Source organism: Chionomys nivalis, chromosome 22, assembly GCF_950005125.1.
Source record: "Chionomys nivalis chromosome 22, mChiNiv1.1, whole genome shotgun sequence".
Classification (NCBI taxonomy): Eukaryota; Metazoa; Chordata; class Mammalia; order Rodentia; family Cricetidae; genus Chionomys; species Chionomys nivalis.
Genome location: NC_080107.1, coordinates 12,337,665 through 12,356,177, shown reverse-complemented (window position 1 = coordinate 12,356,177; position 18,513 = coordinate 12,337,665). Strand labels below are relative to the sequence as shown.

Here is an 18,513-nt window from a genome sequence, read left to right as displayed (position 1 = left end):
ACCTATCTGACTCTGACATTTCAGAAGACAATGGAGGCCTACAGGGTACAAAGAGCATCTCTGAAAACTGCTGAGGGCATGAAGCTACATGTGTCCATTTTAAACTGAGCACATTTATTATTTATTTAACTTCTTTAAAATACCTATGTTTGTTTCAGTTTTTCAAAGCACGAGTGTAGTCCTGGCTGTCCTGAAACTCACTCTGTAGGAAAGACTGGGGTTAAAGATGTGTGTCACCATTGCCCACACACATTAAAGTGAGCATATTTAAATCAAAAGCAATGGATTAGGGGAATAGAAATAAAAATTAAAAAAAATTTCAACTATTTATAATGAAAGTCATTTTTAGGCTTCTTTTTCTACTGAGTACTCAGACTAGGGCGTTAAAGAAAAGGGGAATAGCAAGAGAGAAGCTCTCTGTGTCTGTCGGCAGAGAGAGGAGGAAAGAGCCGAGAGTGTGTGCTAAACAAAGTGAAACTAAGGAATGCTCCAGGTGCAACCAGCACCTCAGCTCCTATACCTTTAGCTTAATACTCGCGATGCTAAATAACACAACACTCTTAAACTACAACACCAGTTCAAGACCAGTGGACAAATACCAAGAAGATAAGAAGCAAATTAGTTCTAGCAGTAAAACAAATTTATAAATGTTGCTGTTCAATTCTAATTTAGCTTATGCAGTATTACAAAAGGTGAGTATTAAAGATAAATTTGAGGCAAAGTGGAATAATATGGTTGTGTGTCTGCTTTATGTCAGCACACATAAGAAGCACAGATACACTACTATGTTTCTCCTATATTAATTATTGAAAATAATATAATTCAATGATATAAGCAAGGCAGAGAAAAACATCCTAAGACAACCAAAATTAGAGATAGAGTAGGAATAATGTTGATATTAATAATCATTAACTCTTTGGTTTATCTTTGTTTACCGAGCTAAGAGAGGTGGAGACAGCAAGTGCATAGAATTTAGAAAAAGCTCAAGAAGGGAAAAAAACATTGTATTTACACAAGGAAGACTCCTGCTACAGAACTGCAAACAGGTAGCTCGAAGCAGGCTCTACAACATAAGAAAACCACAGGATTACTGGTAATTAGGAAATACAGTCTCCTTGACAAAGCTGAACAGTAGGTAAAGTACATCCTTTAATTCTAACCTCTGCAGGTAGCATGATGACTTCTTTTGTGAAATTTTAACCACCCCTTAAGTCCAAAATCCATTCACACTTTACTTTTAAAATAGAAAAGCAGAGCTAGAGACATGGCTCCACAGGAGAGAGCTAGACATGGCTCTAGTTTACTAACCAATATTGGGGGAGTGGTGCAGAAAGAACCTGATTCCACTGGGAGTTAGGGGGAAAGGTTATTAGATATCCTGGGCTATCAACCTCCTGGATACACAAGAAAAGGAATGCTCTTAGCCCAGCCTATGACTAAAGCCCACCTACCATCTGGACTTCATTCATTCACACCCTCTTTCGGGGTGTGGTAGCTGGCTTTCTATCTTCTCTTGATTCCCTCCCAATGCTGCTAGGATTCTTTCTTCTTGTATTTACATCAATACTGTGACTCTAAATACAGTTTCCCTTCTGTCACAATCCAGACTCTGACACAAACAGTCACTCTCATCACTGTCCCATCGTTCTTCTCCAGCTGAACTAGCACACGATCCTCTTCATCTATCATCTATGGAACCTGAACCTACGTGTCCATCTTAGGGCTTTTTACAGTTCTCCCTAATCCCTTCACTGTTCTCCCCACTGTCCACCTATCACAACAGGTAGCTCATCTTTGTCACCATATCCATCTTCCCTGCTAACATTTCTCAGCAATAAGCACATTATTAAGGTGAACTCCTTGACAAAAACAGCTTTCAAATCTTTGGGTCTCAGGATCCCTCTCTAACTCTTTAATATTGTTGAGGACACAGCGATGGCTAATCCTGACTGTTACACTGGGATTTAGGACCACTTAGAAGAAAATTCTGTCAATAAAGATGGCACCAAGGGCTGAGGTCTCTGACTAAAGTGGCAGAAGCAAATGAAACACCAGCACTCATCTCTCTCTGACCAGTGGCCCTATGCATCTTCAGGCTAAGCTGCTATCACTGCCATGCCTTCCACCATGAGGAAATAAGCTCAACGGGGGTGGAGGGAGCCCTCAGTGATTGTGTGTTGCTGACATGAGCATATGCGTGTGCCAAGGCCCCCAACGGCCCTGGTCCATGTGCAGATGTTGACACTGTGAACACTTAAACATGACTCTGCTTGAGGCTGCATCACTAAGACAACCCCTACCAAGATTAGCTAAACTTGCCTCTTTGTTCAGCTGTATACAATAACCCCATCTCCTCCTTCAGCCATATACAAGAAACCTGCCTCTTCCATTCAGATGTATAAAATAAACATGCTGAATTTCCTCTTCATTCCAACTGTACTCTGTATGTCTGTCATTTTCTTCATTCCTCACAACCCCTGTCATGTAACACACTAAAATTCAGGTCAAGGCAAATTTCTTTCCTTAAGTTGTTCCTTTCAGGGAGAGGCTAGAGTAACCAAACTGCTTTCTTCTGGGTGCATTACAAATACAAATATTTACCTTTCAAGATTTTGCCACACTAGGACATACAAATACATAATGCATAAATCAACAATGTGATGTCACCAAGTGCTACAAAGTATGAAAATTCTCTATAAATGCTGGAAGGGAGGGAGGGAGGGAGGGAGGGAGGGAGGGAGGGAGGGAGGGAGGGAGGGAGGGAGGGAGGGAGGGAGGGAGATATCACAGTTTCAAAACCTCCCTGGAGAAGTTTCAGGAATGCCAGGAGTCATCAGACTGCACTTTAAGATGTGGTTGTCTGTACCTAAGCCCTCATTACGATCCATGTCAGAGATTACTAGGTTCTTTCCTCCAGTCTTCTGCTACCTGCAGTCCCACCTCACTTGTCTATCCCAGAAAGACACAACCCACTATTTCCATTCACTTTGCTTGCTCGTCTGTCTCAAAGGCAAAATACTTTAAATCATCTATCTAGGCTCCTTCCCTTTCCTTCTTTTCCTCAATATCAAAGTCTATTCATTCTTCTTTTTAAATCTAGTGGGATGCAAGAGCTTTAAAAAAAATTCTGCAGAACAACTGCCCTAAGCACCTAGGGAGTTACTGCACACTAATGGTTGAAAAACAGGCCCTAATTGTTAACAGTCACAGCAACTTCTCAGTGAATTCTAAGGATTGGGGTGGGGGCAGTTCTAAAAGCCAACATTGAAAACAATGTACTTAGAGCCTCGCTCAGGGATTGGCCTTTTATAAAGAAGGTAGTACTGCCTCACAGACTCATCTCCCTCAAATTCTATCCTCTACCCTGAGAACTATCAGGGGAGCCTCGGATACTTTTTCATCTTGTTTCTCCCACTTCAAGTTTCTTCAATCACCAAATTCCTCACTATGAAATTCAAGGGCCTTTAAAATGTGATCCCCACCTCACATCATTCCATACCACTGGAATTTGTTGGGCAGTGTAGTAAAATGTCTTTTGTGGTCTGAACAGCCGTAGGCCTGAGAACCACTGCCATATCTCCATAACTAAACTGGCCCATGCTTCCTTCCACACAAAAGTGTGGAATCCCTTAGCCTGCCACCTCCTCACACTCTGCCTTATCCTCTAGGATGCTAAGGCACCTCCCTCATCTCTTCCTTCCTTCCCTTACAGGCACAGAGAGCTGAAGGTTTCCTACCCTTGGCTCTCAGGGTGCCTTCCACTACATTGTCAGAAAACAATGTTTAAATGTCTGCCTGTCTCCTCCCAAATGCTGACCTCACTTGAAGGCAGAGATGCTATCCTATTTATTTTCATATTCTATGGTTGGGCTAGATAAACAGACAACTGATACACAATAATGCTCACATTAGATTTTTGAAGACTGAATAGACTCAGAATGATGTAAAAGAAAACCAGAACATTTGTATCAAACAAATAGTTGCACTATCAAGAGGAAAGTATCTGCGTGGTAAATGTGTGGGTGCACGTGAATGGAGGTGTACAAGTATGTAGAGGGGCCAGAGTCAGGGTCTGTTGTCTCCCTCATTCTCTACCTTATTTTTTGAGCCAGGGTCTCTTACTGAACCTGCAGCTCATTGATTGGCTAGACTGGTTGGTCAACAAATACCAGTGATCTGTCTGATCCCTTGAGCACAAAGGTCAAAGGTATGCTGCCATGCCCAGTTTTTGTATGTGGGTGTTAAGAATTCACACTCAGGTCCCTGGTTTTGCACAGTGCACTTTACTTTCCAACCGCACAAAAGGGTTTTATTCTGTAATCCTACAGATAAAAATAAGTCATATGAACAGATTAAATACTACACAGATGAACCGAAACAAAAGTGTACATTTAAGCAGATTCAATTACCCTAATACTGGCTGTGAGGTATTCTTCAATGCTAATAGTAAGAAGACAAAGAAATATGATTCTGGGTGTGTGAGCAGAAGACAACAGAGGAAAGAGTTAGTTAAAGTCCTAAGTACTAAAAGAGCAAACAGATAAATGTTCAGCTGGTAAACCAAACAGGTTGTTCGCACATTTCTATTCAAGTCTGTAATTAAATCTCAGGAGGAAAAGGTAAAGTAACTGAGGCGAGGTGAGGTCAGGGGAAAGGACAGCTAACTAAAACACACAAGCCTTTTAGTGCTGCTTCCATGCAGAGACAAACACTATTATTTTAAAAATATATCAAGGCCTGGTTCTGTCCCAAAAAATAACAATCGGGAAACAGATACCAAAAAATAATAAGTGATGTCAAGAGACAAGGGACACTATCTAAATTATACTAGTCAGTGTATATAGAACAAAAACTACTTCTAACTCATGACCATTTACTTCCAATGCCTTAAAGCATGACCTATGAACATTCATATTTAGTATGTATGAAATGTCATCAAGGAAACTCATTAATTAAGGTTCCTACTACAGAGATAAAGCCTGCAATTCATTTTCCTTAGATAAGTAACTTCTGACATGGAAATATAGAACAATTAATAACAGTCAATTCTTTTGATATAAGGGAACATGTACAATCTGAGAAAATGTCAAAATACTCTGGTACTAAGCTTAACTATCAATTTGTAAAAATCCCATATGCACAACACAGGACAGCAAAAGCCAAATAATTTTTCAAGATTTTCTATTGCTGCCCCAAATGTCAAAATGTCTATACAAACAAATCGATGTACAAGTAATACAGCTATTTAAAATCCAACTAAAATATAGCCACTGAATTCTTTAAAGGGAAATTTTATTATAGATTAATTCCTCTATAAGAATCCAAATATTTGATCTATATCTTGTATTGTGAATATTGGTTAACTAAGGAACCATTAAACACTTTATCCCCTACGAAGATATTTATATAGGGAACCTAACTTTTACTATGCTTTGCTACATATATATGCAAATATATATGGTTAAAAGAAAGGAAAAACACCTAAAGTTATTTTATTGCTCTTCATAATACAAGATTATGAAAGAAAATGTGAAATTATTGTATATACTCATCTATGAAAAAAAATCAAGAATATTCCAAGCCGGGCGGTGGTGGCGCACGCCTTTAATCCCAGCACTCAGGAGGCAGAGGCAGGCGGATCTCTGTGAGTTCGAGACCAGCCTGGTCTACAAGAGCTAGTTCCAGGACAGGCACCAAAGCTACAGAGAAACCCTGTCTCGAAAAACCAAAAACCAAAAAAAAAAAAAAAAAAAAAAAGAATATTCCAAAAGAAATAAGAAATATTCTTGATTTGTTATTTTTTTTGTTTTTTAACTCCACTTGGATTAGAACTAACCTATTTTAAAGGTCTCAGTACACATGTGCTAATCTGAAAATCTAAACTGTGATAACTGATGCTACAGGGGCGACTAACGCTTACCTCAAGGGAACCTACTGCAGATAAAGTCCCGTCACTTGCACAGTCCTTTCAGCTGCCTGCCAGTTGTCTCTGTGGAAGGGAAAGCCTGATGAGTGAGAACCCTATGCCACACTCCTGTGGAGTGCAGGGTGCCTGTACAACTGGCACAGAACTGCCTACCTACAGGTTCCTAGATGCTCTCAATAACAAACAGCTAGAAAGATGCCACCCTTGAGTTTCTCTCTCCATTGAATAAGGAAGCCAAATGCAGTAAGAACTCCTGAGTGTTAACAACCTACTGACAGAAAAAGGCTGCAAGAACCAAGTATAAATGATTTACATTGACAGGAAAAACACAAACATATATACATGCCGCATACATACACACATAAATTAGTTTAAATAGACAGAATTCTATAACCTGAGAGAAAGGCTACACCCACAAAAAGTCATTCTATCAAAACATGAATACTAAACCCAACCACATTCGTGTCAACCATTTTTAGAAGACGCCATCAAGTATATCATGCACAGAAAAGGCCATACCATGGACCTAAAAGTTCACTTATAGATACCATGTCCTTCTTGGTGAGGTCAGTAAACAGATGCTAAAAAAGGGGATTTGTCACATTTCTTAAAAATATGCAAAATGAAACCCATCGGCTTGATTCCACAAGAATTCTATATAAATATATTTTTATAGCTAGGAAAGCACAAAACCCTTATAAAGATAAACCTAAAATGAGAAATAGTAAAAATTTAAAAACTATGAACTGCAGCACATTTCAAAACCCACCTTCATCATATAAAACCATGAATGGCTGGTTTTCCATTCACAACATCTTTGTTTTATTTATGAGCAAATTAAGCTACAGAATTGAAAAACTGTATTCTTTCTAATGCCAAACACAATCTTCAATCTAAACAGCTGTGCTTCATCAAGGTCACCCCCACTCCCTACCATCACCACCCCCCAAGGGGGCGGGGAACTACATGGAAAATTGTAAAAGAAACCTTCAAAATATTAACCTTCAGTACCACAGTTAAGGGGAAGAAGAGGCACTCATGTAAAAAACGATTCCAGCTTTTACTTTCTCAGTGCCACATTTAAAATAAAATCACTTACCTCTGATTCTTTGTCACTTAAAGATCCTAAGCTTCCAAAGCTGTGATTAGAACTTTCATTATTTGTTGAGGCCTGTGAAAGATTTTAAAAGGTGAAAATTAGGAGTTACACTAAAGAAACATATTACAAGGTATAAAACCAATCTTTCTTTATATATATGAAAATTAAGAATGATTTCTTTAAGGAAGTCATGCAAGGTAAATACAACAAATACCATATTCTCAACACTACAAATGTTTGGAATGATTTGCCAAGCTACCAAAATTCTGCTGTTTCAGGAGCTATCTTATATTGATTTATTTTTTTTTTTTTTTTTACAACATCAATTCAAAAGCAAAGAATTGGGCCATGGCTGAGGTACAAGACCACTAAAGTTACCTGTCAATGTAAGGACTCATCCACGCGCCTCATTCATAAAGACCATATTCTATGTCTCATACTTTCTCTCTTCATAGAAACAGACTGCCTTTCTGTTCTGCTTTGATTTAAGAAACTCTTAACAATTTTGACAATCTTAACTGCTTTACTCAAGTTTCCTCATTTTCTGAACAACGTATATTTGAGCAGGGGTGGACACACATAAGCATTCTGTCAGTAGGCTGGTGCCTGCTTTGCTTCTGCAATGCTTAGCACTTTGTGGATCTATCCTTACAGGAATGTTCTGACCAGATGATGATGACAGGTTACTACACAAATGCAAACCAACTGACATCCTCAGATGTCTCTTTTTCTCCTCTCCTTTCTAAGATTAGCTATAAATCTTGTGTTATGTTACCAACTGGCCTAATTATTTGTAGATAAATTTCTGGGGTAACAACTGTGAGTCACTTCTTGTTATGAACACTGTAAGGCTATCAACACAGAATGGCAGCTGAAATGGTTAAGATTCAAAGAGTACTGGGACAAAGTTTAAATTGAGCAAATTCATCAAAGCAGAAATTCTGTCTCTGGAGTAATGGAGGAGGTGGCAAAATTTTTGACTATCTGTAAAACCTCATGAAGACACACACAAAACCTAAACAGTTATTAAAAATCTGCAGACACAAACAATAAAGCCAAGTGACAGGAAATTCCACACATTCTCCCCAAAACAGCAGGTGCGGACAAAGCACAAACAACTACAAGGGCTGCATGTAAAACAGCAAAAGGAGAAAGGCTGTCTACAGAATGAAAACAGGGGACCACCAAACACCAAAAACCCATTCTTTAAGTCAGCAGACAAATTAAGGACAGAAGCTGTAGCCTGGAGACTTTTGCCCTTTTGAAATAGTCTTTAAGTACAAGGAGTCCATCCACAACTAAAAAAGGTTGAGACAGTCATCTTAAATGAATCCTGGAAAGACCTGTTCATAAAAGGGAAGAAAGTAAAAGGAGTGTATATTTTTCTGTGAGGATTTAAAGGAGCACAATAGGTACAATAGCAATAGAGGAAAGAAATATCTAGATAAAAGGCCAGAAGAGGGTAGGGGAAAGATGTCTCAGTTGTTAAAAGTGCTTGTTGTGCAAGCATGAGGACCTGAGATCAATCCAGAAGCAGAAGCAGCATTCACCTGTGATCTCAACCCTGCTGAGGCAGAAAAAGAACATCCCTGGGGCTTGTTAGCCAACCAATCTAGCCAAAGGAAGAAACTCCAAGTTCAGTGAGAGACGGGGGGGGGGGGGGGGGGGGGGGGGGTCTCAAAAAATATGTGGGGGACTGGAGAGACGACTCAGCTGATAAAGCACTGGGTGCTCATCCAGAAGACCAGGTTTAATTCCTGGCACCCATAGAGCAGCTTGCAACCATCAGTAACTCCAATTCTGGAGGATGTGACTCATTCTTCTGGTCTTTGCAGGGACCAGGCATGCAAGTGATGAGCAGACATACTTACAGGTAAAACACCCAAACACATAATATTAAAAATAAGTTTCTAAAAAAGATTTATTTATTTTTATGTGCATTGGTGTTTTGTCTGCATGTATGTCTGTGTGAGGATGTCAGATGCCCAGAACTGGAGTTACAGACAGTTGTGAGCTGCCATGTGGGTGCTGGGAATCAAACCCAGGTCATCTGCAAAAGTAGCCAGTACTCTTAACCCCTGAGCAATCTCTCCAGCCAAAAATATGCTTTCCCCCTGAGACAGGGTTTCTCTGAAGTTTTGGAGCCTATCTTGGAACTAGCTTTTGTAGACCAGACTGGCCTCAAACGATGGAGATCCACCTGCCTCTGCCTCCTGAGTGCTGGGATTAAAGGCATACACCACCATCATTGGGCAAAAAAAATAAAAATAAATAAAAATAAAAATTTTATAAAGTGTGTAGTGATGGAAGAAGTCACCAGCATTGATCTCTGGCCTCCAAAAACATATGCACCCCAACACACGTGTTAACACATACAAATTTCTGAAGGCACAGCCTAGAAATTTCAGAAAGAAAGGAAAATGCCTCAGTTTTGAAGTGAATCCAAAACCAACAGCAGAGGGAACTCTGTGGAAAAGTCATGCTGATTCTCAGAAAGCAAACAAAATGGGTCAATCTTATAAACAAACGTGTAAAAGGAGCCCAAATTTACAAAAGTGCCAGAAATATCCACAAAATAGGTGAAAACTATAACTCACTATTTCAAAATGAGACACGGCATTACAAAGAGTTTATAATAAGAAAGACCACTACAATCAGATTTTAAACATGAAAGGTGGCAGAACTCGGGGAAGCTTCAGAAATAGTGTCAGTAAGGAACAAGCAATAAACACAACAGAGAAGGCTTAAAGGTTACAAGGACATTTTGTAATCATAAGGAATACAATAAAAGACTTTTATTTATTAGATTTACTTGGCGTGCGTGCGTGCGTACGTGTGTGTGTGTGTGTGTGTGTGTGTGTGTGTGTGTGTTGACTGTGTGGAGGTCAAGGACAACTTGCAAGAGTCAATTCTCTCTGCCCTTCACGTGCATTCAAGGAAATGAGCTCAGGCTGTTGGGTGTGGCAAGGAGCACCTTTACCCACTAAACCACCTCATGGGCTAAATACAAAGAATTCGAGAGAAGGCAATTAGGGAAGCTACAAAGAATTAACAGAGAGAAGAAATTAAAGACTGCTAAAAGGATAAAATAATAAAAATTATAATTTAAGGAATATTTCCTGCAAATATTTTAATTTATGACTGGGAAATAACACATGCCTATGAATATCAACTCAGAAGAATAAAGTGAAGTTTTCCAAAGGTCTATGCCAGAAATAAACATTTAAGGAAAGCAACTGTGAAGAGCTGGAGAGATAGCTCAGTGGTTAAGAGCATTGGCTGCCCTTCCAAAGGTCAGAAGTTTGATTCCTGGCAACCACATAATGGTAAAATCATTTTGCCGGGCGGTGGTGGCGCACGCCTTTAATCCCAGCACTTGGGAGGCAGAGGCAGGCAGATCTCTGTGAGTTCGAGACCAGCCTGGTCTACAAGAGCTAGTTCCAGGACAGGCTCCAAAACCACAGAGAAACCCTGTCTCAAAAAAAAACCAAAAAAAAAAAAAAAAAAAAAAAAAAGGAAAGCAACTGTGAGCATAACATTTTAAATCAGTAAAAGGGATTTTTAAGACAGCGACTGCTATCTGAATACAATCAGGAACCACTGCTCAGACAACCACAATGAAGAGCTGAACCTCTGAGCACTGAAAGGAAGCAACAGAGTATTGTTTGCTTAATGGCAAGGACCAAATAAACAATTTGGGGATATTCTAATCATACCATTTGCATTATCCTTCAAGAGCCACAAATCTCAGTATACTAGACAGAGATTCAAATAAAAATAATATAGTTCTGAATTTGAATTGGACACAAGAACTACACCAGAGCAACTACAGATTGAATCAAAATCTTCAGTTTCACTGGTTAGGAAAAATGGTTTCTGGATAGCACAGCAGCCATGAAGAATGAAGAAATATGTAGAAAATAAAGAACCATAAAGAAAAAATTCTAACTTTTTGCACAACAATTCTGTGCTCGTCTCTAGCTGACCTGATCTGTGTTAAGATCAACTCTAAGCAATTCAGAGAAGTCTGCAAACCCTGAGAAGCAATGTGGTGATTGGGTACCCTGTGGCAACACAGTTGTGCTGTCCTAATAAGTAGCTGCTGTAAAAACGATTTCCAAAAAAGCCAACACTCTCCAGAACACACCACTCAGTCATTTTGTCAGAGATAATGGAAAATAAGTAAAATACCTCAAAGTAGCTACAGACATGCTCAAATGACACGTTACACCCGCTTGTAAGATATGAACAAGCCGGAATTTTCATCAGAAGAATAAAACTAGAGAAGAGACAGACTGGACTCCAGAACTCGAAAGTTCCCTCACTCACTGCATAGGCAGAACAGCAGAGTGCAGGGGCAGAGCTATCCAAACTAGGTAACAGGCAGGCATTATAGTGTCCTCTGGGCACCAGAAAGCAATCCAACTTACATGCAATTAGTCACAAGAGAGACAAAGGAGCAAGGGCAAAAAAAAGAGAGAGAATGGAAACTCACAAACTTGGTGAAGACATAAACTTACAGGCTCACAAATTCTCCCACAAGAACAAGAAAAATCACACCTAGGTACATCAAAGTAAAATATCTGAGAGCTAGAGAGGTGACTCAGTGGGTAAAGGAGCTGGTCACTGAGTCTGACAACCTGACCTTGATCCTCTGACCCGCATCTCCCCCGCCACACACACACACAAAATTAAAATTTTTCAAAAATAAGCCAGCTGATGATGGCCTTTAATCCCAGCACGTGAGAGATGGAGGTGAACTCAGTGAGTTTAAGGTCAGCCTGGTCTACAGAGCAAGTTCCAGAACAGTCAGAACTGTTAACGGAGAAATCCAGTCTTGAAAAACAAAACAGAAGAATTTTTTCAAAAACAGAATCAGAAAGAGTTCATCCAGGCAAGGACAAAGATGAAGAAAGAAAATAGAAGAAGGGAGGAGGAGGAAGAGGAGGAGGAGGAGGGAAGGAAAGAAAAGAAAAAGGAAAAGAAAAACTACTCTGGAAACTTAAAATGAAAATGGAAATGGAAATCACCACCACCACCCCACCACCATAAAAACAAAAACAAAGACACAGACCTGAAAGGGGTTGGACAGATAGCAGCGGCTCAGAGTGCTGATTGTTCTTCTAGAGGACCCAGTTCCAGTCCCAGCACCCACATGGTGAATTACAACCATCTCTAATTCCAGTTCAGGGAAATCCGACACATGCACATGATATGCTTACAGACAGGCAAGATATCCATACACATAAAATAAATATTTTTTAAGAAGCTAAAGAAACCTTCTCCAGAAGAAACCAAACAATCACAAGGAAAACTAGACTATACTAATTTCTGGTTCAAATAATGGTAGGGGAAGGTAGGAAAAGGAAAGGAAAGATGGTGGTGGTGAAGAGAAAGAAAGGAGGGAAGGAAGGAGAGTGGTGGTGGTGGTGAGGAGAAAGGAAGGAGGGAAGAAAGAAGGAGGATGGTGGTGGTGGAGAGAAATGAAGGAGAGAAGGAAGGAGGGAAGGATGATGACTGTGACAATGATGATGAACCAAACTTTCCTAGAACTGAAAGGCGTGAATTTTATAAATTAGAAAGAAGGGTTGAAGAGAGATGGCTCAGTGGCATCCACTGCTCTTCTAGAGGAGCTGAGTTTAGTTCCCAGCACACGTTAAGCTCACAACCTTTTCTAACACCAGCTCCGGGAGATCTGGTGCCCTCTTTTGGCCTTTTTAAGTACCTATATCAATGTGAACATACCTACACAAATAGATATAATAAATAAATAAAGACACCTTTAAATTGGAAGGATGCTTTTGCTGAACCAAGCAAGCTCAAGGTATCTGTAATGAAGATGAAATGCTAGAGATAAAAACAAGATCCTAAAATGCTTCAGAAGAGAAGCAATTCATTCACAAGGATCAGAAATCAGAATGGTTTAAGAATGATGAACACAGGGCTGGAGAGATGGCTCAGAGGTTAAGAGCATTGCCTGCTCTACCAAAGGTCCTGAGTTCAATTCCCAGCAACCACATGGTGGCTCACAACCATCTGTAATAGGATCTGGTGCCCTCTTTAGGCCTGCAGACATACACACAGAGAATATTGTATCCATAATGAATAAATAAATAAATATTTAAAAAAAAAAGAATGATGAACACAGAAAACTAAAAGGCAATGGAACAATGCTTTAAATTTGAGAAAATGATTTCCAATCTAGAATCCTATTCCTAGATAGATAAACAAAAAATTATGGGAAGAAAATGTGAAAGGTCTCAAAACATTCACCACATTCCTTTCCAAAGGAAGTGACTCGAGAATGTGCCCCACCAAAACAAAGAAATAACCCAAGAGACAGAAGAGATGGGATACAGGGAAAATACACTCAGACGGAAATAAATCCTCAGGGTTAGAGGAGTGATTCTAGGATAATACATATCCCAGAAGAACAGAGCACACCGCCTCGGTCAGAAAACATGAACGAAATACTTCAAGGAGAGGTTTAAAGAACAAGGGAAAAGAGGGGAATAACTAGTTTTAAAATGATGTCTGCACCTCTCTATAGAAGTACATGGATGATTACACTAATTCAATAAATAACTGCTGACTGTGGAGAAAACAAAAAGGTTTACAAAGGAAATGTAATAATGGAGTCATTAAGTTCAGCTATGAATAAATTTACAGCAAAAAATGTAAGCACTGAAATACTAATTTAGCCATAAATTAAAGAACTAATTTAGTATCAAAATTAAATAAGGCATAGCCATATACTTCTGTTAAGGCAAAAGATTGGATGATTTAACAGTTAGCTCCTTGCCTTCTACAATACAAAGACATTACATAAGGGATCTGTTGTTGAGTTCTACTTGCTTTGTTACTTTCTACTTTTGTGTTGGCATCACCCTGTCTTAATTTATCACATTTCTGGGCATCTAATAGTACAACTCCCCCAGCTGTCCTTAAATATTATCTCAAAAAGTTCCTTAGCCCCACCTAGCCTTAAATTCACAAGTATGTTCTCATACGTTGGCACCTTGACCTTTATATTTTGATACAAATTTTGAAAATTTATTAATTTTTAACCTTCCCAAACATTGCAATTTTTAATTGATAGTGCACTAATCTACAAACCATAACGTATCAAGAGCTGACAGCATTATAACACTAAGTCTGTCTTTCCCCTCTTAAGTACTGCAGTTCCCATTCATTCAGATATATTTTTTACTTCTCAGCACTTTACAGCCCTCAGAGAAACTGTCAAGCATCTATGTCATATGTGTTTTGAAGTATATTATCATTTTTATGTTCTTGTACAGAATATGTTTTCAAAAACTTACTTTCCATTTTTGGCATGTAAAAATATTACTAATTTTGGAATGATTGTATCCAGTAACTTGACCAAGTGTATCCTCATAATCTAAGAATAATCTTTATTCCCATATCAGAGGTGGTAACATAGTAAGCTGTGCAAGCAAATATAATGAAACATTCCCTACAGACGGGGAGCGCTACTATTGAGCTCTGCTATTTATTTTAAAGGCCCCAGCACTACTGTATGGATTATGATGGTATAATTATAGTTACAATCTTGCCTTGACCTCTTAGGCTTGGATTACATATATAAGTCACATCATCTTGTTCTAGGTATTCCTATTTAAGGTCAATTATTTGAATGTTAACAGTCTTAATACAGATTCCTTGGATAGTAAAACCAGCAATTTCTCAATAAATAGCATTTTTTCTTAACTTTACCTGCTGGGTCAGAATTAAGATGTACTTTCCCATAGTGCCCTGTGTCATGAAGTGATTTACTTAATACTTTTGTTCTTTGATTTTAAAACTTAGACTGAAGCTAGATCTTAAAAATATTTTATCAAATAACCATAAAACCTGCCATTAAATAGAAGTAATCTGCAAATTCTATGTACAAAATAAACAAAATAGTATGCTAACTTAAGTAAATTATTGTTTTACAATTAATCATATAAAAATATTTTGTTCAACTATGTTCATAGAAGCATTGTTTGTCATAGCCAGAACGTGGAAACAACCTAAATGTCCCTCAATCAAAGAATGGATAAAGAATATGTGATACATTTACACAATGGAGTACTATACAGTGGGAAAAAATGACATCTTGAAATGTGTGGGCAAATGGTTGGATCTAGAAAACATCATATGAAGTGAGGTAACCCAGACCCAGAAAGACAAATATCGTATGTACTCAATCAGAAGTCCTTTTAGACATAAAGCAAAGAAAAACCAGCCTAGAATCCCACAGAATCTGGACAACAATGAGGACCCTAAGAGAGACATACATGGATCTAATTTACATGGGAAGTAGAAAAAAACAAGATCTCCTGAGTAAACTGGGAGCATGGGGACCATGGGAGAGGGTAGAAGGGGAGGGGAGAGGAAGGGAGGGGAGTGACGAAAAAGATATAGCTCAATAAAAACAATAAAAAAATTTAAAAAGAAAATATATTTTTGTTAAGCTGTTACCAAAAAGTATTTTTCCTAATCCCAATGTCACTCACTTCTGTAAGAGACCATTTAATCACTTACTTACTTAATTTTTACTTAATGCAAACACAGTATTTCAATACATGACAGTCAAATCAGGGTAACTGTCACTTCCAATTCTGATCACCTGCTGCAGCTCCCTTCTCACGGCTCCATACAAAGTAAGAAACAGATGGCACAAATCAGAGTCACTCTCATGGTACTGTAAGCTATCAGAACCTGTCCAACTCGCTCTTCCCAGTTTCCCATTATCTACTCTTCCCTCTCCTCTTCCTTACTCTTGGTAATTCTATTTTGAGATCAATTCTTGATTCCACACAGCACAGAAGACATGCAATACTTGTTCTTCTGTAGCTGGCTTATTTCACCTGCCAATGTCCTCTAGAGTCTTTCCAGTTTTGGCACAAATGGCAAATGTTTATCTTTTAAAATGTCTATTTATTGAGCAGGGCAGTGGTGGCGCACGCCTTTAATCCTAGCACTCGGGAAGCAGAGGCAGGCGGATCTTTGTGCTTTTGAGACCAGCCTGGTCTACAAGAGCTAGTTCCAGGACAGGCTCCAAAGCAACAGAGAAACCTTGTCTCGAAAAACAAACAAGTCTATTTTTACTTTTGTGTATATGTTTGTGCCAGCTTGTCGTAAGTGTACAAAAGTATCCAGAAAAAAGCATCAGATTCTCTGTAACTAGAAATACAGGCACCATGTGAGTGCTGGGAACCCGACCTCTGGAAAAGTAGCCAATATTCTTAACCACTGAGCCATTCACAGTTCTGATAAAACTTAATTTTTTTTTGAGATTTTATTTATTCTCATTTTATGTGGATGAATTGTTTCTGAACGTATGTCTGTGTACTGTGCGTGTTGTTCCCATGGAGGCCAGAAGATGGTGTCAGATCTTCTAGAACTAGAGTTACACATGGTTATGAACTGCCATGCAGATGCTTGGAATTGAACCTGGGTCCTCTAGAAGAGAAGCTAAGGTTCTTAAACACTGAGCCATCTCTCTTGTCCTGAAATTTCATTTTTAATAACTAAAAAATATCCCTCCTCTCTCCCTCTGTGTGTGTGTGAGAGAGATTTTCTTTATCAATGCATATCTTAATTCCTACAGCACTGATTGGTGTTATAATAAGCATCAGCATTCAGATATCTCTTTGATACACTAATTTCCTTTCCTTTGAGTATATTCTAGAAGCAAGACAGCTAGTCCACCCTGTACACTTAGGTTTTTGTTTAGTTTTTGTTTTTTTTTGGTTTTTCGAGACAGGGTTTCTCTGTAGCTTTGGAGCCTGTCCTGGAACTCCCTTTGTAGACCAGGCTGGCCTCGAACTCACAGAGATCCGCCTGCCTCTACCTGCCTCCCGAGTGCTGGGATTAAAGGCGTGCACCACCACCGCCCGGCTGTTTTTTTTTTGTTTGTTTTTTAAGGTATCTTCTATCTCCGTTGGTTCTCCACAATGGCCATCCTAATTTGCATTCCCACAGGCAGTGACTCAGAATTTCTTTCTGGTGAGGGTGAGATGAAGAAACCCCATCACAGTTCTGATTCGCATTTCCATGGCAGCTAAAGCTTTCACTGGTAATCTTATCAAGACTTTAAAGAATAATACTTAAACTAGCAGATACATTTTTTTAAAACTGAGACTACTAAATTTTAAAAATTAACTTCCTAATTTAAATGACTTCACATTTTAAAAAGTCTTCATGTAATCAGTGTAAAGAGAGATCAACTCCCAAAATTGTCCTCTGGCCTCGCCACACACATGCACAGCACACATTCACACTTAAGATTTAAAAAGTAGATATTTATTTATTAAGTCCCTATGTATATAGTAAGCATAAATTAGGCCATAGAAATATTAAGGATCATCACCCTAGCCGGATCATCAAACTATTTGAACAAAGTTTCACTGGAATATAATCAGTCACAAACACTGGGTGGCATTTGGGTCTATGGCTCCTTGAGCGCCATAATGACAGAGCTAGAAAAAGCATTTGTGGCAGAACTCATATGACTACATACATTAACGACTTAACCCTGTACAGAAAGTTATCAAAATGCTTCTACACAGGCCGTATGAAAATTCAAGGTTTGTGTGTTGGGGGGTGGTGAAAGAATTGAATGCAATGCTGTACTTCACCAATAGATGCCCCCATCTAACCATGCTTATCTAATATAAAAAGTCCTTGCTTCCCTAAAAAGCACTGTTTCAATTTTGAATTCAAAACTAAGTCTTACACAATTAACACTTCCCGCCTCAGGTACTCAACCTCCATTCTGATTTTAGGTTAGTCAAGCATTAAAGGTTCCTTTGTTTCATGCTGTCTTATATTTCTGGTGGGACTATAAATTAACCTGCCTACATACTACAGACATTCTAAGTTCCTGACCCATGCCTATGCTTAAAAATGAGAGAAAACACAAAAGCAACATGAAACTCAGCAACTCTTTCCCCTAGAGCAGCGGTTCTCATTCTTCCTAATGCTGCAAACCTTTAAAACAGTTCCTCATGTTGTGATGACCCCCAACCATAAAATAATATTCATTGCTACTGTTGTAAATCGTAAATATTTGAGACAGGAGCAACCCACAGTTGAGAAGGACTGCTCTAGAGGTTGGGATCTCAGAGTGGCATAAGCACAGGGAAGAGGTAAAAGGTGTTACTCATGGGCTGGGGTCCCTGACAAACACCACAATCAGAAGGGAAACAGTTCCTGCGGTTAAGATGGCCTTCTGCTATCTCCTCAGCCCCTGAATCAGCCTGTTAGTTTCTTCCCATCCTTGAGATAGCTAAAAATCTGGATTCTTTTTCTGTAAATAAAAATCAATATTGGTATAAAATGTAAACCACTTCAAAATGGTTTAGCAAAAAATCTGGACTGGACAAAAGAAAATGAAATCATCAATTCAGACAAGATGACTTGTCCAACTTAGCATTTAACCAGGAATTTTGACTAGCACTAGCTCTAAACAAGACTG

At 38.9% G+C, this 18,513-nt stretch overlaps 1 protein-coding gene across 1 annotated transcript in view; it reads right to left on the bottom strand.

The window, feature by feature from the left end:
* The window catches only part of Tlk1 (tousled like kinase 1), a 108,926-nt gene that overhangs the window by 55,884 nt on the left and 34,529 nt on the right, over positions 1-18,513 (bottom strand). Inside the window, exon 3 of the mRNA XM_057754848.1 lies at positions 7,026-7,097. Within this exon, the coding sequence (XP_057610831.1) occupies positions 7,026-7,097 (72 nt within the window). The remainder of the gene's footprint in view (positions 1-7,025; positions 7,098-18,513) is intronic.